This window comes from Myxocyprinus asiaticus, chromosome 17 (genome assembly GCF_019703515.2).
Source record: "Myxocyprinus asiaticus isolate MX2 ecotype Aquarium Trade chromosome 17, UBuf_Myxa_2, whole genome shotgun sequence".
NCBI classification, from domain to species: Eukaryota; Metazoa; Chordata; class Actinopteri; order Cypriniformes; family Catostomidae; genus Myxocyprinus; species Myxocyprinus asiaticus.
This window is the reverse complement of record NC_059360.1, coordinates 46,997,501-47,022,250: the sequence shown is the minus strand read 5'-3', so window position 1 is coordinate 47,022,250 and position 24,750 is coordinate 46,997,501. Positions and strand designations below refer to the sequence as shown.

General features: G+C 34.6%; 1 protein-coding gene across 3 annotated transcripts in view; it reads right to left on the bottom strand.

Moving 5' to 3' along the window:
* Positions 1-1,433: 1,433 nt before the first annotated feature.
* Positions 1,434-24,750, bottom strand: part of LOC127455164 (1-phosphatidylinositol 4,5-bisphosphate phosphodiesterase beta-1-like) — an 80,387-nt gene continuing 57,070 nt past the window's right edge. The window contains exons 19-33 of one of the 3 annotated variants that reach the window (XR_007899642.1): positions 24,486-24,640; positions 24,104-24,268; positions 23,905-24,004; positions 23,009-23,113; positions 19,140-19,255; positions 18,888-19,023; positions 18,687-18,740; positions 14,930-15,149; positions 12,824-13,004; positions 12,451-12,527; positions 12,275-12,364; positions 7,369-7,426; positions 7,184-7,270; positions 3,482-5,067; positions 1,434-3,148 (exon numbers count right to left, since the gene is read on the bottom strand). Coding sequence is in view for 1 of the 3 variants with exons in the window: in XM_051722809.1 (XP_051578769.1) it covers positions 4,867-5,067; positions 7,184-7,270; positions 7,369-7,426; positions 12,275-12,364; positions 12,451-12,527; positions 12,824-13,004; positions 14,930-15,149; positions 18,687-18,740; positions 18,888-19,023; positions 19,140-19,255; positions 23,009-23,113; positions 23,905-24,004; positions 24,104-24,268; positions 24,486-24,640 (1,745 nt within the window). In the remaining 2 variants the exon portion in view is untranslated. Of the gene's footprint in view, positions 5,068-7,183; positions 7,271-7,368; positions 7,427-12,274; positions 12,365-12,450; positions 12,528-12,823; positions 13,005-14,929; positions 15,150-18,686; positions 18,741-18,887; positions 19,024-19,139; positions 19,256-23,008; positions 23,114-23,904; positions 24,005-24,103; positions 24,269-24,485; positions 24,641-24,750 lie in introns of all 3 variants that reach the window. The other 2 variants (XR_007899641.1, XM_051722809.1) reach the window with 2 other exon arrangements.

Below are 24,750 nucleotides of genomic sequence, written 5' to 3'. Positions count from 1 at the left end.
TGTGTGTGTGTGTGTGTGTGTGAGAGAGAGAGAGAGAGAGAGAGAGAGAGAGTGTGTGTGTATGTGGGTGTATGTGTGAGTGTGTGTGTGTGTGTGAGAGAGAGAGAGTGTGTGTGAGTGAGTGTGTGCGTGAGTGTGAGTGTGTGTGAGTATGAGTGTGTGTGAGTGTGAGAGTGTGAGTATGAGTGAGTGTGTCTGTGTGTGTGAGTGTGTGTGTATGTGTGTGTGAGTATATGTGTGAGTGTGTGTGTGTGTGTGTGTGAGAGTGTGAGTATGAGTGAGTGTGTCTGTGTGTGTGAGTGTGTGTGTATGTGTGAGTGAGTGTGTGAGTGTGTGTGTGAGAATATGAGTGTGTGTGAGTGTATGTGTGAGTATATATGTGTGTGTGTGTGTGTGTGTGTATGTGTGTGTGTGTGTGTGTGAGAGTGTGAGTATGAGTGAGTGTGTCTGTGTGTGTGAGTGTGTGTGTATGTGTGAGTGAGTGTGTGAGTATATGTGTGAGTGTGTGTGTGTGTGTGTGTGTGTGTGTGTGTGTGTGAGAGAGTGTGAGTATGAGTGTGTCTGTGTGTGTGAGTGAGTGAGTGTGTGCGTGAGTGTGTGTGTGTGTGTGAGAGTATGAGTGTGTGTGTGAGTGTATGTGTGAGTATATGTGTGACTGTGTGTGTGTGTGAGAATATGAGTGTGTGTGTGTATGTGTGAGTGTGTGTGAGAGTGTGAGTATGAGTGTGTCTGTGTGTGTGTGACTGTGAGTGTGTGTGTGTGAGAGTATGAGTGTGTGTGTGTGTATGTGTGAGTATATGTGTGACTGTGTGTGTGTGTGTGTGTGTGTGTGTGTGAGTGTATGCGTGAGTATATGTGTGACTGTGTGTGTGTGTGTGTGTGTGTGTGTGTGTGTGTGAGAGAGTGTGAGTATGAGTGAGTGTGTCTGTGTGTACATGTCCAAGGACTTTGTGTGTGCAAACACACATCCACATATGTGCTCCTCTAAAGGATTGTGATGCTCCTGAACACTTAATATTTCTTTATTTTGTAGTGTAATCCATTCATTTCCAATAGGCGTTCATTTTTTGACCGGGAACACTACAAGTGCAACAAAGTGAAATAAAACCAAAAACAATTAATAGAAAATAGTCCAATTTTTTTGTGTTTTCAGATATCACATCTGAACAGTCAATTTTATTCCAATAGTATAATAAATAAATAAATAAATAAAAATCATAAGAAAACAAAAAATTGTCCGGGTCAAAATTACTGGAACACAACATAAGGGTTAAATCAGTCTCAATAAGCGGCAGGTTCCCACTGTGACAACTTCCCCCACCCACTCTGACAACCTGCCCCGCTATAAGAGCAATGTGTGTTAAATGATCTATACAAGGTGAGTGTGTCAAGTTATTTCCCAAAAGTCATATTTATGGTGTTCAAAGCCCGAATTTCACAAGAACAATTTTATTAAAACCAAATGCACAGCACGAGCACAACTTACATTCAACAATATATGTCTTCCAAAGATGTTGATATTTGTGATACTAACAACAAAACTGGACAAAACCAAATGTTTTTAAATGTTAAAAATCAGGATGTTTTCTGTCAACAGAAACAAAAGTTTAAAATAAAAAAAGTGGCATTCAGTAGCATACATGTTCAACAGTTTGACACGTCATATCTATCTTAATTCTGTATAAACATCTTAAAAGTGCGCTTACGGTTTATACAAAAATGAGCTCTATTCATCAACACTTTTTACATTCCACATCTAACAGAGATTCAACATTCAAAGGCACAGGACTTCACTTCAAAACGATCAAAAATCATTGGAGTCATAAAAGTAATTCAAGTAATCTTACATTGCAAAAAGATTTTGGTCGAAAGGAAACACTGGCACAGAATAGTGTTGTAAAAATTCCATACAATACTTCTAGAAGTGAATATACATGATTCATTTTCACTTTTAAACTATTCAAAATGGGCAAATTAAGTCAGTGAATTAATGAGAAAGTCTAGCTGTTTTTCCAATGAATTCATAAAGACCGTTTTTAAAGGAAACAGTAAAACGAATAGTTTAGTCAGTAAATAGACCAAACAAACATATGCAAGGTTTGATCATTTGTGTGTTTTATGATTTATAATGGTGGCACTTTTTTCAGTGGTTCACATAGATCGCATATTGCAATTGAGCAAAAATATCAAAACCTTGCAAATATGCAGAAAATGAATATTAAGTTAATTAAATAACTGAACTTGTAATGCACAACTAACCCAATCAGAGCAGATAGCTTTAAAACTTCAATTAAAAGCTACCAATAACAGGGAAAAATAATATCTCACCAAAGTGCATAAAGAAACTACAAATTAAAGAATTATGGCATTATGTAGAAAATAATTCACCATCAAATTTCACTTGGCATAAAATCTTTAAATATGTCCTACATCCATATCTAAACAAAGTGAAGTATTAAAAAGGAAATATTACATGCTTTTTGACTCATGTAGAAACATTGCATAATGATGAAAATACCTCGGGACATCCAAAGTGCATATCCATTTATTTATTTTTTTATTTTTTATTTTTTTGCCTTTTATATCTGCATTACTTATTTTATTTAATGTACATCTCACAAAATCTGTTACAAGCATGTCCAAATCATATTTCACACCAAAAAATATTTGAAGTTGTATTTATATAATTTTAAACACATTTATATTAAATAAAAATATAGAAAATAAATGTAAATAAAATATTATTTTTTGTTGTTTTGTTTTTTGACAATGACATTTAAGCAAATATATTATAGATTTTATGTAAAATATTTATAGATCACAGAAGTAGTTTTTTGTACTTCTTTTATGATGTTTTATTAAACAAAAATATCATTGTACTACATTAAAGTAAAATGTCCGGAGTTTGGCGGAGAAATATGCATTATTATCAGAAAAATAATGTCACAGTGCAAAACATTTTAATGGAACGAAAAAGGCTTAAAATTATTTTATTTATTTTTTTCTTTTGATTTTGGGGTGAAATGTGACTTGGACATATATTCATGAGATTCCTATTTTACCTATTTTTTATGCTAACTGGAAACATTTGCCCATATGACACACTGTACTTACAAATTAAACAACTGCAGTAGTTTCATAAACCCTCCTAAACAGAAAATGGGAGGAATAAAAATGGTCCCTTAATACGGCAAATAAAACACAGAAATATATGCAAATATAACTTTTTTTTGAACTACCTAATAAAGGTGTTTATGTTTGTTATGGTTCCCAAAAATAAACAATTCTTATAGCTTTAAACACATCTTCACAAATTGATAATAGTTACCACATTTCAATACAAGCTATATATTGCTGACATTTACAAATGTGTAGAAGCACGTAGCACTCGCTTACTGTAGTCATGCATCCCTGAAAACTGAATTTCAGCACCTCCAGACCAATATGTGTCTAATATACATCCATGCAGGTGTAAACTCACCTGTTATGGGCTCCTTTAATATGCACAGCAGAACTTCAGCTCTCAAAATCAAAAGAAACCAACAGCAGCAGCTTTTGCAATCAGATGAATTAAATATCATCATCGTTTCAGTGCAAATAAACCATGAACCTTCCATAGACTTTCACATCTGTACGGGTCAATCTCACAAAAGCTGTCAGGAACATGTTGGGGATCATATTTCACCTCAAAATCAAAAGAAAGAAATAAGAAATTACATTTTGCACATGGTAAATAAGGCCTGTTTTTAAAACCATTAAGATGTTATTTTCATGACAAATACGCACATCTCATTACTGTAATATAAAATCTCACTTTCCTTATTGTTATGCAAAAAAAAAAAAAAAAAAAAAAAAAATTAAATAATAATAATAATAATAATAATAATAATAATAATAATATATAAAATTATAGTACTGTATAGAATTGTATAGTATAGTAATATGTATCTTTTACTGTGCAGTAATAAGAATTTGTGTTGGTGTGCTTTATGGTCATGATAAATAAATAAATAAATAAATAAATAAATAACCTAAAAAAAAATAATAATATTAAAATAAAAATCCTAATGGTCATAAAATAGACTTATGTGTAAGTAAAATATAATTTCTTAGAACATGTCCAGGTCATATTTCATCTTAAACCAAAAGAAATAAATAATAAATTATATTTTGCTTAAAGAAAATAAAAATTCAATTATGACATTATTTTCATGCCAATTTAGCACATTTCCACCCCAGTTTCTCATTACTGCCATACTATATATACTGTATGATTTTTGTTACTATACTGTGAAAAAACACTGATACATTAATGCAATTGTTAAACAATTATACACCATCATTGTCATGAAAATAATGCCACAATGCAAGAAATCCTAAAATAAATTACAAATATTATTTATTATAATTTTTTCTTTTAGTTTTTGGGGTGAAATATGACCTGGGTTGGTTTTAGGGTAAATTGACCGAAAAGTTTTGTAAGATTCACTCGTAAAATGTGAAATAATCTCTACAGTACAATAAAATCATTTCTCCATACAGTGCAAGAAATTACAAATCAGTGCTCATGTCCTGAACCCTCTTTAAACTATAAATCACTCATTTTTATGAGAAGCACACCAACAGAACACTAGAAATAATTCATACGTTAAACCTTGGTTTGTACAAAATCTGAAATAAAATACATGAATGCATAAAAAAACCTACATTGAGCCATACGTCCATGACTTGCATCCAAAAACTCTCCTTCTGTCTGTCGTTGATATCTTCTGCAGCAAACACAACCCTTAAAATGTCTAATATGTCAGTGATAAAATGTAAAAGTGAACTGGGAAGCAATCCTGAAGATTGTATGACATCGTATGATCAGTCTTTCTTCTCTTCTTCCGTGTCATCTTCAGATTGTGCACCCTTCTGCATGAGTTTCTCCAGCGTGCCAGATGAGGGCAGAACTTCCTGATCTCCATCTTCAGTCTTTCTCTTGGTGCTTTCATGCACAAACTCCTGGATCTCCAGAGGAAGTCGTCGAAATTTGTCCTGGTATTCCTGGTCTAGATCATTCTGAAGCTGTCAGGAGACATTGTTGTATCAATAACATAGTGTATAAATTGACATGAAATCAGCACTGCGACTTAAAAATGAAGAACATAAGCAATTTGTAATAAATTGATAAATATACTTCTGCATTTATATTACTTAAAATAACAAAATGAGGCCACAAAAAATTTGCATTGAAAATTAGCGCCCCCTAGAGGTAAGGGGGTAGAAATATTTATATGAAAATAAAAGTCCTTCACATAGCACCTAAATGGACAAGTCATATATCAAATGAAAGCTATGATTTCTGTAAGTCATCAAACACAAATGTCTCTTTTATGCTCCAATAACTGCTGCTGTAAGCCCAAAATAGCTAAAAACATTATATCTGATTCTACCTTAAAGAGTTTTCTAAAAAAAAAAAAAAAAAAAAAAAAATTGCTATTTTTTTACTTGTCTGTGAGCTTGTTTGGCTGAATAATCCAATGTTATATCTTAGATGTGCAGAATAAAATATGCCATCCAGAAGGAAAAGCATGCTAAACAAATCATCAGAAACATATGTTTTTGAAAACTGATGCTAAGCTTCTAGTCCACTCAGAGGCCGAGATATTCAATAAAATAATGAGGGTGGTGCATGAACTGAAAATTAGACTGAATGTCTATGGACGAGCACATCTGTGAAGCTAAAATGCATTAGAGCGCCACCTACATTTCAGATCTGTATATTGTGATGGAATGTGATTTTTTTCTATTGCTTACTGCCATCTAGTGGACTTTTCAAAGTGAGGTAGAGTGAACAGAACAAACAAACTTTGTTTATCATAAGATTATAAACACATACAATATTATTTCTGAATAATTGGAGTCTTTTTTTATATGGGGGGGGGGGGGGGGTTTCTGAAAAATGAGACCAACTTTTTGAAATTAGTCCACAGTATGTGTGAATGGTGAACTTTTAAAATTGAGTGTGAAAAATTGTGGGCGGCAGCCCAAAAATGCACCAGAGTATAAGGGGTTAAAAAAAAAAAGTGCTTATGATTGTGAAAGTTAAAAAAACATTTCTTGCAATTCTGTTATCTTTAATTGTGCATGTGATGTGGCACAGTGAGTGAATATTGTCTGCTGTGAGCTGATTGTATGAGCCAGCCGTTCAGTCTGGCCGATAATGTGACATGAGACAGTATTGATAGATACGGTTCAATATTTACTAGCGCTGCAGTACATACAGGCCTTTCAGGCTTTTAACAGCACGAGGCAATACAGATTACATTTGGACAAATAAATCTACGAAAATATTGTCCATATTATGCATATAAAACATGTCTGATATGGTGTGATACTGTCAAATGTGGATAAGCCAGAGATTTGTCCATGATCTGAACTTTTCACACTAGTAAATACTTATAAAACCATCTTTGTTAGGTTTGAAAAGAAGGTCAAATAGGTTTGGAACAACATGAGGGTGAGTAAATGATGACAGAATTTTCAGTTCTGTGTAAAATGTCAGTTGAATGTTGTTGATGAACACAGAAGGCATTATGGTGGATGACAGCTGCAGAAAGTCAATGATGATGGAGATGCAATGAATGCGACATTTACTGTAAATGTACGTAACAAACTGTCACAAGTCTGTCAGATTCTCTAGATAACAACATATATGATAGAACATCACTGACATTCATCAAAACATGAGTTCTCCTCTAATAATGGCAATAACTACACTAGAAATACAATTTATCATCCTGAGGCCTTTATTAAAGTTATATTAATATTTAAATGAGATTAGATGAAAATCAAAGATCCAGGGCCCGCATTCCCTTTCTAAAAGTATTGTGGTGATACCATGGTAGTGACGGGAACATCATGATACTTTGAGATATACCATGGTACTGAATGATTAATATATTCAAACACATTAGGAACTCCAACACTTACAAAATCATATCCATACTGTACCAAAAATACCATGGTACTATCATGGTACATGTCCAAAAACATGGTACTTTTTTGACAAATTATGGCATCAGATAATAATATAATTTTGCTTTCATGTATACCAAGGCACTTGAAATAATACCATGGCAATACCATGGTCCAAAAACGATACTATGGTACTACGTCTTACAGCACAGTAAATTCTTACCTTGGGTTTCTCATCTAGTATCTGTTGTAAAATATTCTTATGTGTTTCAACAAGCTTCTCGTGTCTTTTTGTCTGAGCGTCTTCCAACTGGCAAAAAAAAAAAAAAATGACAAAACAACATTAATGGATGAAGTGTGCAGAATCAACTATTACTTTCTTGAAGAAAAATTGAGAAACTGTTTTACCCTCTTAATGTGGTGCACCACCTCATGCACATACGACCTGTTGATCTCCAGTTTCTCCCTAAAGTCAAACACAAATCACAGTCAACACAAATTATTTGTCTGCAGCGATTTAACATACAAAGATCATGTCCAAGGGGTTGATTTTTATTAAAAAGAACAGATTTCAACATTTGTATTTTTGTTATATGAAGGTCACATTAAAACTGACTTGGAAACTTTTTTACCAAGTCTTCATTATTTATTTTTGGTACTTTTCAAATGTCTTTTATGTATAGATTTGACTGTTTTAGTCTTGTCCTAGACCCAGACTTTCAACATTAAACTATGAAATATATTATACAAATACAAATTATTAAATGTTTAAAACTATGATCATCTAAACAAAGTAATAATAAAAAAATAATAAAAATAATAATATATATATTTTGTGGAAATTATTTCTATACATTTTCCCAAAATTATGACTGTCCCTCAGTTGTGGCATCATTTCCAAACAATTTAAACCCAAATAAATTTTATAATAATTTAAAAAGTTAGTGCACTTGTTAACCAAGTGGACAAAAGTGTCAGTGAAGAGCATGCTTGAGATAAAATATGAGATAAAACAAAGAAAAATTAAGATAAATATAACTTTTCATTGGCCGCCATTTCCAATCAAGCTGTAATTTTATGCAATATATATACAGGTGCATCTCAATGAATTAGAATGTCGTGGAAAAGTTCATTTATTTCAGTAATTCAACTCAAATTGTGAAACTCATGTATTAAATAAATTCAATGCACACAGACTGAAGTAGTTTAAGTCTTTGGTTCTTTTAATTGTGATGATTTTGGCTCACATTTAACAAAAACCCACCAATTCACTATCTCAAAAAATTAGAATACATCATAAGACCAATAAAAAAAACATTTTTAGTGAATTGTTGGTCTTCTGGAAAGTATGTTAATTTACTGTATATGTACTCAATACTTGGTAGGGGCTCCTTTTGCTTTAATTACTGCCTCAATTCGGCGTGGCATGGAGGTGATCAGTTTGTGGCACTGCTGAGGTGGTATGGAAGCCCAGGTTTCTTTGACAGTGGCCTTCAGCTCATCTGCATTTTTTGGTCTCTTGTTTCTCATTTTCCTCTTGACAATATCCCATAGATTCTCTATGGGGTTCAGGTCTGGTGAGTTTGCTGGCCAGTCAAGCACACTAACACCATGGTCATTTAACCAACTTTTGGTGCTTTTGGCAGTGTGGGCAGGTGCCAAATCCTGCTGGAAAATGAAATCAGCATCTTTAAAAAGCTGGTCAGCAGAAGGAAGCATGAAGTGCTCCAAAATTTCTTGGTAAACGGGTGCAGTGACTTTGGTTTTCAAAAAACATAATGGACCAAGACCAGCAGATGACATTGCACCCCAAATCATCACAGACTGTGGAAACTTAACACTGGACTTCAAGCAACTTGGGCTATGAGCTTCTCCACCCTTCCTCCAGACTCTAGGACCTTGGTTTCCAAATGAAATACAAAACTTGCTCTCATCTGAAAAGAGGACTTTGGACCACTGGGCAACAGTCCAGTTCTTCTTCTCCTTAGCCCAGGTAAGACGCCTCTGATGTTGTCTCTGGCTCAGGAGTGGCTTAACAAGAGGAATACGACAGCTGTAGCCTTGACACATCTGTGTGTGGTGGCTCTTGATGCCTTGACCCCAGCATCAGTCCATTCCTTGTGAAGTTCACCCAAATTCTTGAATCGATTTTGCTTGACAATCCTCATAAGGCTGTGGTTCTCTCGGTTGGTTGTGCATCTTTTTCTTCCCCACTTTTTCCTTCCACTCAACTTTCTGTTAACATGCTTGGATACAGCACTCTGTGAACAGCCAGCTTCTTTGGCAATGAATGTCTGTGGCTTACCCTCCTTGTGAAGGGTGTCAATGATTGTCTTCTGGACAACTGTCAGATCAGCAGTCTTCCCCATGATTGTGTAGCCTAGTGAACCAAACTGAGAGACCATTTTGAAGGCTCAGGAAACCTTTGCAGGTGTTTTGAGTTGATTAGCTGATTGGCATGTCACCATATTCTAATTTTTTGAGATAGTGAATTGGTGGGTTTTTGTTAAATGTGAGCCAAAATCATCACAATTAAAAGAACCAAAGACTTAAACTACTTCAGTCTGTGTGCATTGAATTTATTTAATACACGAGTTTCACAATTTGAGTTGAATTACTGAAATAAATGAACTTTTCCACGACATTCTAATTTATTGAGATGCACCTGTATATATATATATATATATATATATATATATATATATATATATATATATATGCAAAAAATTATGCAAAAAGTGCGTAAATATGATTTAACCCTTTTAGCTTGGATGGGCCTGTGAGGAAAAAAAAAGCAATTGTCAAAATATAGCTGCAAGCAGCGATTAACTGGGTTAAAGCATTTAAGATCCTTTAAGTACATATGTAACAGATATTAAGTATTAATTAGACAGTCTGTTTGCAACTAAAACAATGTTAAAGTGCCTTAATTTTCAGAAACGTCAGGTTAGGTAGCACAGAGATATGGTATTTTTTACATTTCTGACTGTTATAGCGCCACCAAGAGACAGAGGTACCCAATTTTTTTCATGTGTCTTCAGAATTACCTCCTACATAAGTGTTTTAAATTTGGTGATGATATCTCATAGACCTTGATGGCACCTTGGACAAAGACACTGCATGCAAAATTTCAAGTCGATCGGACCAACAGTTCTGTAGTTAGAGCCATTTTTAGTTTTTTATTATTATAGCGCCACCAAGAGGCAGAGGTGTGCAATTTTGTGAGTCTCATCAGAATGACCCCATACATACGTGTACCAAATTTGGTGATAATATCTCAATCCATTCAAATGTTATAACCATTTTAGTAAAAGTGGCCACGCCCACTACGCACAGTTTGGCGTACAGTTTGACAATAAATCATAAGTTCAAAATTCCATCGATAAATTTTCTTATTGTGACTCTGCTGAATCTTTCTGCACTGATTTGGTTCCGATCGGGTGAACAGCCTAGACAAGTTAGTTTTGAATTTTTTTCCACTACACAGCCACCTATGGGCCGATCAGGCTGATTCCATGCGTATGGCTAGCCAGCTGGAGTACTACATCCTTGAAAGTTTTAAGTCTCTAGGCCTTACGGTTTGGTCTGCACTATCAGTTTTAGGGCAGAAAAATAATAATAATAATAAAAATCCTTATGAACAGAACTGAACAGATGATTTGAAATTTGCAGACAAATCAGAAGTGTTCCAGTTTGATCATTTATTTTTTTTTAAAAATACACCTGTAAATTCTGTAATCAGTAAAAACATCAATCTCATCAAATAGTCATGTGTCATATGTTGTTGGAAAGCTCTCAAAGAGTAGAATACAACCAGCCCATTGTTATTTATTTTTTTACTAAAGAAAAAATATAGCAAGTAATAGCTAAGTATATGTCTTTGACAATTACTGTATGTTGGTGTTGCTTATATGCCCCGTTTTCACTTATAACGTCATGAAAAATAAACGGAACATCAAATATCATATACCATTACTTAGAGGAGGTGATTATCTTTCAAACGAGTTCACACACAAGGTAATCAGATGTATAGATCATTAGATAATCCACATGAAGCACAATGTTACATATGGCCACCAGAAGATGGCGCCAAATACATGACACAGACTCAATGATGACTCAAATGACACAGAATGAAACTCATTCCGTGAAATCTCATTACTAAAATCATGTCTGCATGCTATGCAAACATTTAGTCATTGTTGTGTTTGCATGTGTAATTAGTTCTTATATACAATTATTATGTTTTATTTGTTTGGAGACGTTTTTGGACACTATGATACATTATTTTTGTAATGCTATAACTTTTGATTGCTTTATCGTATCAACACAAACTTTTTTCTCAGATATAGTTGACATGATTGGGAAAAAACAAAAGTAGTTTTTCAGAGCCACCTTATTTACATCCAGAAATATATAATGTCAAATCATAAAAATAAGCAAAAAGTACGTTTTTGGCTCAAGTTTTGTGTGTGTGTGAGCGTGCGTATGTGTGTGTGATTTCCAGCAGTTTCTTAGGCTGAGAGTCTTGGAATGTATCATAATCTATATCATTAAAAAATCTGAAAAGTTTTCTTTACAATGATACCAAACACTCGTTTGTTTGTTTGTTTGTTTGTTTTTTTCAAGTTGTAAGCCTTTAATTTTGGGTGAAACAGGAAACCATTAAAACACCTTCAGAGCTTAAAGGGTTAATTGTGTGTTTTTATGATACATAAAATGTTAGCTATGTAATTAGCCTTAAGACAAAGGATTTGGCCATTTTATTTCAAAAAGTAAGACAATTAATTTCCCTCAGCATCATTTCCATAAATCACAATGCAGAATTTGAGATGTGCTGGAAATGATGAAATGGAAATGGTGGGAATTTTTATGACAAAAATGACACAAATCTCCTGTGATGCATGAACACATTGTTGGACATAGTTAGAAGACAAATAAAAAAAAGTATGCACTGTATACTGTCTCAGGGACTGTCATGATGTGGTGTGACGTATTTAACAGAGTGCTTTATTGCCATCTAGAGGCCAGATTTATGGAACAAATCCATTTTCTTTCCATTTAATTGCCTCCCAGAACATTTATGGGGGGGAAAAATCTCATTTTTTAAAACTACTTCTCTCTAAAACCATTAAAGACGTTAAAGCCAGTGTTTCTATGATCTTTTTGAAATACATTTAAACAAAGTATTTTACCACCACTAAGGGGTCCACTGTTACAATTCCAAGCAAATGGAAAAACTGCCTCGTTTAAAACAGATAATATTGTCTAATAATAATGGGTGATAGATAGGATAGATCGGATGAATTCTCACTCTTCTGTTAAATGCTTCTCTTTTGATTTGGCTTCACTGATCTTCTCCTGTCTCTTCTTGTCCATTTTCTTCTTCAGCTCTTTCTTTTCTCTGTAAATACAGACAGAACAGGGAGGTTGAAGATACATGACCTGATTAATTATTAAAGAAAGTCATGACATATGTAACAGACTCACTTTTCACACAGTTCCTTGAGTTTCTTCATTTGGTTGCACTGGCTTTCGTCTGCGATGACGGTCAACTTCTCGATCACCTACAAATGCAGCATTACATTGGTAAATCATCAGAACTATGCTGCTATGTAAACTTCCATGCATTTGTGATGATATTCTGTAAGGATGCTCAGGAGACTCCAGATGTCTGATTTCACTCATTCCAGTTTCCATGCGCCCAACACGGTTTAATTACTGAATTCCCACCGAGGGGCGGATTGTAAAATTATCTAATCAAAGTGTTTAGGGGAAGTGCTCAACTTACCTAACTATGAAAATCATTTGGAGTCTTATTAGTCAATAAGAACCGGTTGTTGATTCTCAACTCTCAGCTCACCTGTTTGATGTGTTCTTTCTTCAGATATTTCTCGCTGTAATATTGTTCCTGTCGCAGGTTCAGCAGCTGTTGTTGTTGCTGTTCTTTGAGTTCTGACAGTTTCTGTCCGCTCTCTTGATCCAAGTTCGCCAGTTCCTGCTTGAAGAACGACGGCCCGTGCTCCGGACTGGACGACAAACACCTGATGATAAATATGAGACACCTGTTCACTATCACATTTTGCCAAGCTGAAAAATGCTGCCTTCAATTCATGTCGGAATGAACGTCAGCAATGGACAACTGACTTTCTGGCATAAAGGCGTGTCAATTACAATGGTGGAAGCTAATTGGTATTGGTCATAAGTTTTCATTTTTAATGTTATCTGTACAGCTTTGGGGCACAGAGTCAGAATATTTTGTATGCAAAAAGCTACTATATCTACAGATCTGGGAACAGTTCTAAGATATAGTCTAATATATGTTCACAATAAAAATAAATATCAACATCATTACAGCTTTTTTGTCATGATTTACACCTAGCAGGAAATTCTGAAAAAAATACAGGTAACTTGAGACAAAAAAAAGGTAAACTTAAAAGTGCTTTAAAAATTGGTCCATAACAGACAGAATAAATCAGACTGATAGCAAGTACTGCACTCGACAAAAAAATGTGGCTTATTTTTAAGATTTATGCATTTCAGTTTCAGAACTATGGAAGCCTTTTTTTTTTTTTTTTTTACTCTGAATTGTTTTTCCTTCTCAATAGGTAGTAACACATGGTCATTTTTTTTCTTGCTAGCTAACAATTAGCATGTTGTATCAACCTCGGCCACAAGGTGACACTATCAGTAAGCATGAAATCTTATGCCTACGTTATTTTCGTAATTTTGACTTAATTCTTGAAATCATAGATTGTTTTGCATACAGGAAGACTTCCATACATAAGAAAATTCCATCAAACTGAATTGTGTAATTTTAACAAAATTAAATTAATACAACTTAAAATATTATTATTATTTCTGTTTTTTTATGTTAAAGATTACTCAATTCAATTTGGTTGACACTTTAACCTTGTGCGGCCCCGCGTCCACATGCGTGGACGTTGTATTTTGGCTTCACTATACGCAACGCATAATTGAATTTCATTTAAACCAAATGATCTCAGTTCAGGAGACTCTGTGCTGTTAGTAAAGGGTTAAACTTTCGACGAACGGAGTCATGTGACAAAACAACATGGTGTCAATGACTGTTAAACACAATGACCACATTCGTGGACTGTAGGCTCAGTTTCAGTTAAAATATCCTATATTTACTGTGCATTATCAAATTGAGAATCAGTGGGTTCATCCAAAAACTGGATAATGTTGCTTTCAGAGGCTTTATATGGAGTTAGGATGAAAATAAGGTGCATTTCAAACTGTTCTGAGACCAGTGCAGACAGACAGCACACTGGAGGTTAAGTCATTCACTAAATAGGGAGCAAGGGAGCATCCTATAGCTCTCTATGCAGTTAAGTGCATTCACGCCTAAAATCAGATTAAAAGTTCAGTTTCAGGCTGCAGATGATGTTTGGATCACTCAACATGTTTGACAGACATGTGACAATGATAATCAGTACATAGATTCAGAATTTATAATGTATCATTTTTTTTTAACATGGTTGACAGTGATTGGATGATGCTGGACATTACTTTGAATCAGAATTAATTATGCTAATTTCTGATGTAATGTCTGTAACGTCTCAAAAACATGAATAATCAACACTCCTGAAAACATAAGAAACTATTTGATGAAAATAATCTGACTTTCTATAGCTTAGTGTTATTTAAAATGTCACAACTTAGTCTCCATGTCCACATATATGGACATACATTTTTAGGAAAACTATTTGTAATTTTTTTTTTTTTGCCTATTTCATAGGGTCTACTAATTACAAATCAAAAAGGGGAATTGTGTTGTCCAATGTTGTCCAACATTGTCCACATTAAAGTTGCCCAACATGTACATTTTTGTTTGATATCATTTCAGCATAATTTTGATTTCCCTACTCTTAAGGAACATTCCAGGAGAACTTGAAGGCAGCCAAAGGCTGGACAGGAAGTAAAGAAGCCAAGGAAGTCTACATACCTCCTCTTACCGTCTCGTTTGGCAGATTTCAGCAGGACGGCTCGTTTGCGAAGGTGATCGTGCTGGAACTCGTTGTATTTGGCCGTGTGCTCCTTGATCATTTCAGTGGTCTTCTTGTGATGTTTCTTCATTAGATCTTTCATCTCTTTATAGTGTCTCCTCTGTTCCCGTACAAACATCTTCTGCTGCTTGAGTTCCTCGATGGTTTGAGCCTCCATCTCTGAGAAGGAAATAGACAGAGATTTTAAGGACTCTAGAAAGTAAATTATTATATAACCTCCTCAATATTTAATGACGTTTCCTGAAACTCATGTCCATGGATTTGCTAAAGCAGTACATCAGAAATGTTAATAATTTATTGTGGCCCTTAAAAATGATTTAAACTCAGTGATTGCGTAATAAAACTCACCTCACCTGCAGGTCTTCAATATACAAGATTATGTTTTGAAATAGTTGAAATGGACATGAATTTCAGCCTTTCTTAGAGCAGAATATTAAATATTTATTTTATAGTGTAGAATTTATATGTGTGTGTGTGTGTGTGTGTGTGTGTGTGTGTGTGGAGAGAGAGAGAGAGAGAGAGAGAGAGAGTGTCTGTGTGTGTGTGAGTGTGTGTGTGTGTGTAAGTGTGTGTGTGTGTATCTGCGTGTGTGCATGTGTGTGTGTGTGTGTGTGTGTGTGTGTGTGTGTGTGTGTGTGTGTGTGTGTGCGTGTGTGTGTGTTTGGGCAGGTTTGGGTGGTTTACGAGTAATTACAAGGGTATTATGCTATAAATATGGTTTATGGGGACATTTGTAGTGTCCCCATAATTCAAATCGCTTAAATCGCTTTTTATTTATTTATTTTTTTATGTAAAATGCAGAAAGTTTTTTGTGAGGGTTAGGTTTAGGGGTAGGGTTAGGGTTAGGGGATAGGATCTATAGTTTGTACAGTATAAAAATCATTATGTCTATGGAGAGTCCTCATAATGATAGCTACACCAACATGTGTGTGTGTTTGTGGGTGTGTGTATGTATGTGTGTGTGTTTGTGTCTCTCTGTGCGTGTGTGTGCGTGTGTTAATAGTAATATATTAATTTCTTCTTCACTTTATGTCAGAACTTTTTTTTAAATGTATTAAATAAATAATAATAATAATAATAATAATAATAATAAAAAAACGGAAATAAATAAATAAATAAATAAAAATACAGACTTTTGTCTCTTTGGACTGTGGTCTCAAACTTTAGGACCCCATGTATATATTAAAATAAATAAAATACATTTATTTTACATATCTAGCCAATTATATAGAACAAACAAACCATGGCATTAAATCACTAATATAATAATTTCAAATTATTATATCACTGCATTAAAATTACTCTTTCAAGGTTTGGACTATTGTTCTTTTTTTATTTAATGAACACCAACATTATGCATATTTGTTAAATTATAATTATTGAACATTATAAATATACATATATATATACCGGTCAAAAGTTTTGAAACACTTGACTGAAATGTTTCTCATGATCTTAAAAATCTTTTGATCTGAAGGCGTATGCTTAAAATGTTTGAAATTTGTTTTGTAGACAAAAATATAATTGTGCCACCATATTAATTTATTTCATTATAAAACTAAAATTTAATTAAAAAAAATGTATGACTTGGACCAAATAATAAAGAAAAGCAGCCAATAAGTGCCCAACATAGATGGGAACTCCTTCAGTACTGTTTAAAAAGAATCCCAGGGTGATACCTCAAGAAGTTGGTTGAGAAAATATCAAGAGTACATGTCTGCAGATTCTAGGCAAAGGGTGACTACTTTGAAGATGCTAAAATATAACAAAGTTTTTATTTATTTATTTATTTGTTTGTTTGTTTAGTCACAACATAATTCCCATAGTTCCATTTATGTTATTCCATAGTTTTTATGACTTTACTATTATTCTAAAATGTGAAAAAAATTATAATAAAGAATGAGTGTTTCAAAACTTTTGACCGGTAGTGTAGACATATATATATATATATATATATTGTCGATGTACAGCCTTGCTTCCCTCAATAAAACTATAAAGTTGGGGGGGTTTTTACAAGTAAATTTGAATTTATCAGAAATATAATAAGATTAACCCTCCCTTGGTCTTATGGGTCAATTTGACCCTTTTGAATTTTTAACACAGATTTACATCAACTTAACTAATTTTTCAGCCTGAAACTTCATGACATCCTCCACAGAGAAGATCTGAACCTGGCAAAGTAATTTTTTTTACATTTCATGTATTTATAAACCAAGCTACAAACAATCCCCTACATAGTCCTTAAGGGTCAAATTTACCCTTTTATGTTCAGTTTCAAAAGCTTATAATACAGGCTCTGTTTGCTCTATCTCTCTACTTTTGGTCTTAAATCGTTCGTCTAGGTGCCAGCTAACACTAGAAAAATAATGTTTCTCTATCACCTTCTATTCCAATATACAGACCTGAAAGGCAGGGGACGCTTAACACAGCTTCAAAAATCTTGTTAAAAACGTCTTAAAAGCTTGTAATAAAAGCTCTGTTTGCTCGATCTCACTACTTTTAGTCTTAGATCATTCCACTAGATGGCAGCAAACACTAAAAAAATAAATACATTTCTATCACTTTCTATCACAACATACAGATCTGAAAAGCAGCGGGTGCCCCAACGTGGTTTGTGACTGTACCCATAGACATCCAGTCTTTTTTGGAAGCCCTGCCCTTTCCCCATGTTTTGTAGAATATCTCAGCCTCTGAATGGACTACAAATGTGATCTTGGTTTCATTTGAAAGCTAAGAACCTCCGGTTTGCAATTATGTATAACATTTTATCATCTATATTCAGTAACATATTACAATATGTTCAATAACAATGATTTGTTTTTAATAAATTTTTTGGTGAACTGCATTTTTGTGTTTGCATTTGTGTCTGTTGTCAGTGAGTGTTTGTGGGTGTCTGTGTGTATGTACTTATGTGCTGTGTGTGTGTGTGTGTGTGTGTGTGTGTGTGTGTGGAGGGGTGTGTGTTAGTGAAATTTTTAGTATGACAGTTCATGTAATAACATTTTGACCTTTTCTACAATTTTATGGTGAGTCTTCTCAAAAAAGACTGGATGTCTATGGGCGGAGTTGGGGCTCCCCCGTGATAGAAGGTGATAGTGAAAAAAATATTTTTTGTAGTGTTAGCTGGCACCTAGACGAACGATTTAAGACCAAAAGTAGGGCGATAGAACAAACAGAGCCTTAATTACAAGCTTTTGAAACTTTTTTAAACAAGTTTTTTTAAGCTGTGCTGGAGCGTCCCCTTCCTCTCAGGTCTCTATATTGGAATAGAAGGTGATAGAGAAAAAAATATTTTTTGTAGTGTTAACTGGCACCTCGATGAACGATTTAAGACCAAAAGTAGGGAGATAGAACAAACAGAGCCTTAATTACAAGCTTTTGAAACTTTTTTAAACAAGTTTTTTGAAGCTGTGCTGGAGCGTCCCCTTCCTCTCAGGTCTCTATATTGGAATAGAAGGTGATAGAGAAAAAAATATTTTTTGTAGTGTTAACTGGCACCTCGATGAACGATTTAAGACCAAAAGTAGGGAGATAGAACAAACAGAGCCTTAATTACAAGCTTTTGAAATTAAACTTAAAAAAGGGTCAATTTGACCCTCTAGGTTCAAAGTAGGGACTTGATCGTTAAGACCCAGGAAGGGTAAATTAAATATAACTACTGTTCTAATAGCTAACAAAATGACAACAGTTACTGACCAGTGAGGACGCTGTGGATAAGATCTTCAGTCTTCGTGGCTGGTTTCGTTGAGCCTGAAAAAGCTCAACAGATATAATGTATGCATATCCTATTACATTACACACATTTCTGCCCTGTATTAATTCATAGACGTTACATATCTGTTTAAAGTTAAATGCGAGAGATGTGGAGATATTATTAAAGATATGTGAGTTTATCACCTGTAGACTGCGGCTGTGCATTGATCTGCGAGGCGGGTTTAGGAGCCGCACTGGGTGTGTGACTCAGTCCGTTCTCTACCGGGGCGGGTTTGGGTTCACTTTTCACCTCTGAGGGGTGTTCAACACCCGGTTCTGCCTGAAGAACATGAAACCTTCACTAGTCATGACCAAAACCTCTGTGACTTTTTAAAACTTTGCACATTAAACTAGAATAGGAGATTTAGAATAAGACAGAAGTTGAGATTTATTTACCTCTTTAGTGTCTTTCTCTTCTTCTCCTTCTTCTAGCGTGAGAGCGGCGAGCTGTTTGGATCTCTGCTCCATCAAGTTCACGTATCTGATGGGGTTGGAGAGCGCTTCAATCACATCTGTTTACCAGAGAAACATACTGTCAGTCATGTCAAACACAGCATATTAATGTTAAAAACACAAAACAGGCCCGGATCAGACAGGTTCATTTACAATAAAACTCAAATCCAAGTTTCAAATTATAATAATTTATATGTATTTTCTGCATCATACATCTGTCTCTTAAGGGATGGTATAACAGGATAAAGTGACGATTTCGGTTGGATTTTACAAATTTTGACTTGCCACAATATTTTGCAACTTCCAAACCCATGGTCTGAAATGAACTTTTTAGCCCACCAGCCAAGGTGGCTGGTAGATGAAAAAATGTACCAGCCAGTCAGATTTCTTACAGATTTCATTTAAAAAAAATACATAAAATGAACTGAATTGTATTGTTTTATCATTTATGAAATATTGAATCGCCAGATAATTAGTTTACAACATAATATTGTATTATATTAATCAAATGAGGTGGTGTTATTCAGAACCTCACAGCACAACCCAAAATACAACACTGGAGTTATTTTTGTAAAATAAAGTGCTGCATAACAGTTGTGAGATATTGCTTAAATATTATACAATTACTATTGATTTATTATTATTAGTAGTAGTAGTATTACAGTGAATATTACTTATATATACAGTAGTGATATATCTCGGTCGTACTTTTTTCTATTTAAATTGAGCTTTTATTTTGAAGCCTTTTCTGTTTTTGTGTGTTTTAACGGAAGTTTTCACCTCCGGAAAAGCTGGTCGCTACGTGACTCAAAGTGATTATTAAACTGCAAACGACTGCTATTTAATTAAATATATATGTAGTCTATATGAAGTGAATTAGTGCTCAGCTCGCGGTCATCTGCTACAAACAGAGCGCGCGAGTGTGAGCCAAGGAGCTCGGCGTCAGCACAACACTGGATCCACACATTACAGGAGCTATATATATATATATATGTCCGAAAACACTTTTTCCAATGTAATAAAAATGGTTTCCTTTATCTGAGCAGTACAAGGCTTGGTGACTTTTCCTCCACTTCCCATCTGAACATACACACAAAATATTGATTTGATATGTCTAAGTGGTCATTAATAAAATTAAACCTTTACTATCCAAATGCATAACTTGTGATAAAATTTAGAATTACTACACAATAGTTGGCTGCATAGAGATCTGCTGCCATCTACTGGCTATTACTGTCATACCATGATTTTATGTTATTTTTCTTTTTTCACTAGATGGCAGCAATCTGCCCCCAATATGTGACACATTCTCACATTTTCTTCATGTTTCAACATATAGAAGTGTAGGTTTTTACTGTAGTGAAATTACATAAATGTGCTTATTTGCATATGCAAATAGGTGGTGAAATTGAGCAATGTATATGAAAATAAGATCTGAAAAACATAAAATCCATAAAAGTGCATAATTGTATTGCTTTTACTACAGGTAAGAAGAAATGTTATAATTTCTTAAAAAAAAAAAAAAAGTTACACCTGTACTGTTTCCAGTGAAAATTGAGTAAAGTATTCTTTATCATAATTTTTTTTTTAAAGGAAAAAAAATCATGTTAATTAACATGTAATTATTAATTAAATCCTACAATGATTAATTAAATATTAATCATAGTACACTTTCACACACAAATAAAACGTTTTTTTTCTGTGGGGTCTATATTATTTTGATATAATATGCAAATGAGGTGGTACATAATCTTCATATTTTGAAAGTTTAAATTGGTCAAGTCACAATATGTTTTTATGTGTACCACAATATGGAAAAGATTAACTCTAATAAAAGTAATGGAAAAATGGAAAGCCCATATTACCTGTAGCTCTTAATAACGCATCTTCATTATCTGTGCAAGAAATTCATTCAAATGGGAATTAAGATGCAAACACACGTGTGAAATGCTGTTAAGAAGGTCAGTGTTTGTTTGTCATCTGTGGTGTAACACTTTTTAAATAAAACACATCATGGCGAGGAGCATTATGGCCACTGAAGAAAGAAAAAACGACTGTGATGGTACCATGATACAGTGATGGTTTCAGATGGTAATATCATGGTATTTTGATCAGTGGTGAAATCTCAGGGCCAGCAAAGCCTTCTCTGCTGGCCTAACATGCCAAATAAATAAATATTTTTCATCCTTTCATTCTCAATCACCTTTTTGCCTATGTATTTTTAATCGCTTTCCACTCTTAATTAATCTACAAACAAATAGAGAAAAATGAAAAGTTTATCCAGTCAGAATTTATTCTTTGATGCTTACAAGCAAAGTGTGACAGCTGTTTCACAAATTACATGCCCAAAGCAGCGTGAGTCTGAGCTCCACCCCGCTAAGCCTTCAGAATTTCCACAGATTCCCTCAACAGTGCAAATGAATGAGCAACTAAAGACAGATTGTCAGATTCATCAGCCAATCAGATTGATTTATTTGTTCTTGGTGGGTGTGATCTTTAGGATATGTCCCGGTCAAGGCCTTCTAGCTGGCCTTGAGTGACACAATTACGCTTTAAGTGATGTAATTTGAAAGCGAAGAGCGTGAGATCTTGCTACTGTCATCAGCATTGAGAAAGAGATCCTTATGGATTTAAAAACACGAGATGTTCTGCATGACCGTGTGATTGCTTAATTTATTAAACAGGACAAGAGGACTGATTTTCACTTCAAGCAAATTGGTAAGTAATTTTTGCATTGTTATAGCAACATCAGGAGAAAGAATCAAGTGTAAATTAGGCTGCTGGAGCATTCAGTGTCGGATCAAGTTTTGAAAAGTAGTGCTACGTTCCATTCAACACGGAAAGTCGGATTTTCCCACTTCCTACTAGGAAAAGTGCAATGGAATGCATCTTGAAGTGCAGAAATTCTCAACTCCAATTTCGCCGAGATGCATCACACAAACATGTGGACACTCAGAGAGATATACAAAGTAAGTGATAAACATTCACTTTATTAAGTAATATCGATAAATGAGTTTGTTTCCATATTACATGATATTAAAGCTTGTTAAACAGATGCCTGCAGAAACAGCTGTATAAAACATTATAATCTCTTTTGATAATCATACACCTGAAGCACAAATGCACTAGTGGTGCAGTATTGTTTATCAGTTGGGTCGTTGGAGACATCTCTAATGAGAGTCAAACCCCTGCTAAGCTAACAGGAGCGTTGCAGTTCTGAATATCGGGGAATGGGATGCATTTATGGTCGGAGATATCAAGTAAGAATATCCCACATCCAACTTGCATGGAACGCAGCATAAACATGTACCCTGATGAAATGAAATTTATTGCAAGCAACATTTAAATCGCAAATATTATTAGATAGATTTTTCCAGGTATTATAGACCTCCTTGGTAGATTCATATGAAAAATTATGATTTTTGAATGTCTGTTCAGGAAACAGTCATGCTGCAGTTAAAATTAGGCTTGCTTGAGCATTAAGTGTTGTTTCAAGTTCTGGCTTTCGTGCGTGGACGTGTTTTTAAAATGTCAATTGGTATTATTAGTTAGCTGCGACATAATGTATGATGCCCAAAGGCATAGGGTGTCTTATTCAGTGTGAAACTGTGTTTTCTTAATGGCATGAATCACACTGAAGGCCTAGACTTTAAATGCATGGCCCGCCACTGATTTTGATATAATATACTATGGCACTGAATGATTATTTGAGTCATATTTCACCTAAAAATCAAAAAAGAAAAGAAAGAAATAAGCAATTATATTCTGAGAAGGACTGAGTGGTGAATATTATAAAATAGTTCATTTCTTACCGGCGAATGTATCGGGTACGTAATCCTTCACCTCAATATACACAAATATAGCAGGAAGAGTTAGCGCTTGATTCTTTTCATTTCTCAAACCAATGTAGCGGTAACCTGTGAGAAAACGTAATATTAGAAACTGTCGTTTTTATACAGTCAGAAAGCAACAAGTACAGTTTGCATTTTGCATTTTGCATTTTGTGAAGGAAATGGCAGTGTTTGCAAGGCAGCAGTAGAAGAGTGTGAAAGTTTATGGTAAGTTTAGTTTTAAGGCTTTGGGTCTGTCAATGAAATGTTGCATTATAGACACGTTGCCATTGTCTTTATAATCGGCACGCGACTTGTTTTCTGTCGGCTGTGCACAAGATTTTTTAAAAAATGTACGTGACATGGTGTCTAATAAACATGGCTCCTGCATGACATGATACAAAAACAAGATGGACATAAACCAATCATCAAACAATATAAAGATACTAGAGAGAGAGAGAGAGAGAGAGAGAGAGAGAGAGAGAGAGAGAAGGAAAACAAACATTACATTTCAAACTAAATGTGCATCACAAAGATAAAAGATAAAATAATAATCTATTCATGTTATAGTATAGATATTTTAACCAATTTCCATCTATGTGCACATTCCAAACTTTGGTTTCTATTCTTAAATGTTATTTTATCCATTTGGTATATTTACAAGATTGTTTCTCTCAGTCTTCGAAATGGTTGGGGCTCTGGTTGAAGCCAAGTTTCAATGTCGCTATTGTAATTAATCGAAAGGTAAATTGCTCTATTTTGTTATTCCAGAAGCTGAATAATTGTTTGGGATTCAGAACAAACCCTAAACAGAATGTGTGGGAAAGAAATCAATGCAGTGCTGCCTTGAAAACACTAAAAACAAGTCAGTTTCGCACCTGGTCGGATGGCTGACACTGGAATTATCCGATGACCGATAAATTTCCCACCCTCTTCAAACACAGCTATTCTCAGGGACGCAAGAGTGGGCAGAACAACCTGACAAATAAACAACATTATTTAATTCCTCTTCTCCAATGCTGTCAACATCTCCTACAATCTGATGTGTTATAACAGCACACCCAAAATATCCTTTACCTTTTTAAAGATGATAGGTTCCTCGTCCCACACAGGGTTGATGGCGTTGCCTTGGGACGTTTTTGTCTTAAAAGCTTTTCGTCTTGTGTCAACTGGAAGTCCAAACATGTCAATCTCCACATAAACTCCCACCTTCTTATCTGTCAGAAACTGTCCTGATATGATCTATTGGAAAAGACAACAAGATATCAATTACGACACAACATTTAAGACCTGAAACATAATCTATGTAAGTATGCAGACAAAAACGCAAATGCATGGATAATGTAGTGCAAGTGCGCAGTTGTACATACTCAATATGCGTTCTTGCGATATTTTCCAATCACTTTCATGCGATCCATCTCACAAAACCAAAAATGCGGATATACATAATATGTCTAACCTTTACTGATAATGTATTAGCTACGATCCCATCCACTGTGCTTTCTGTGAAGGGGTCGAAGTGTTTGTCCGGTCGTCTCATGAACTCGGGTTTGAGTCTGTAGCCGCTTTTCCCATTGTACTCGTACATGCCAAGGTTTAACTGCATGGACAGATCTGACAGAGAGAGAGAGAGAGAGAGAGAGAGAGAGAGAGAGAGATGACAAAACAAACTAAACAAAAGGAAATTAAAGTTGACATTTCATTTCACAGGTAGGCAAATAGTG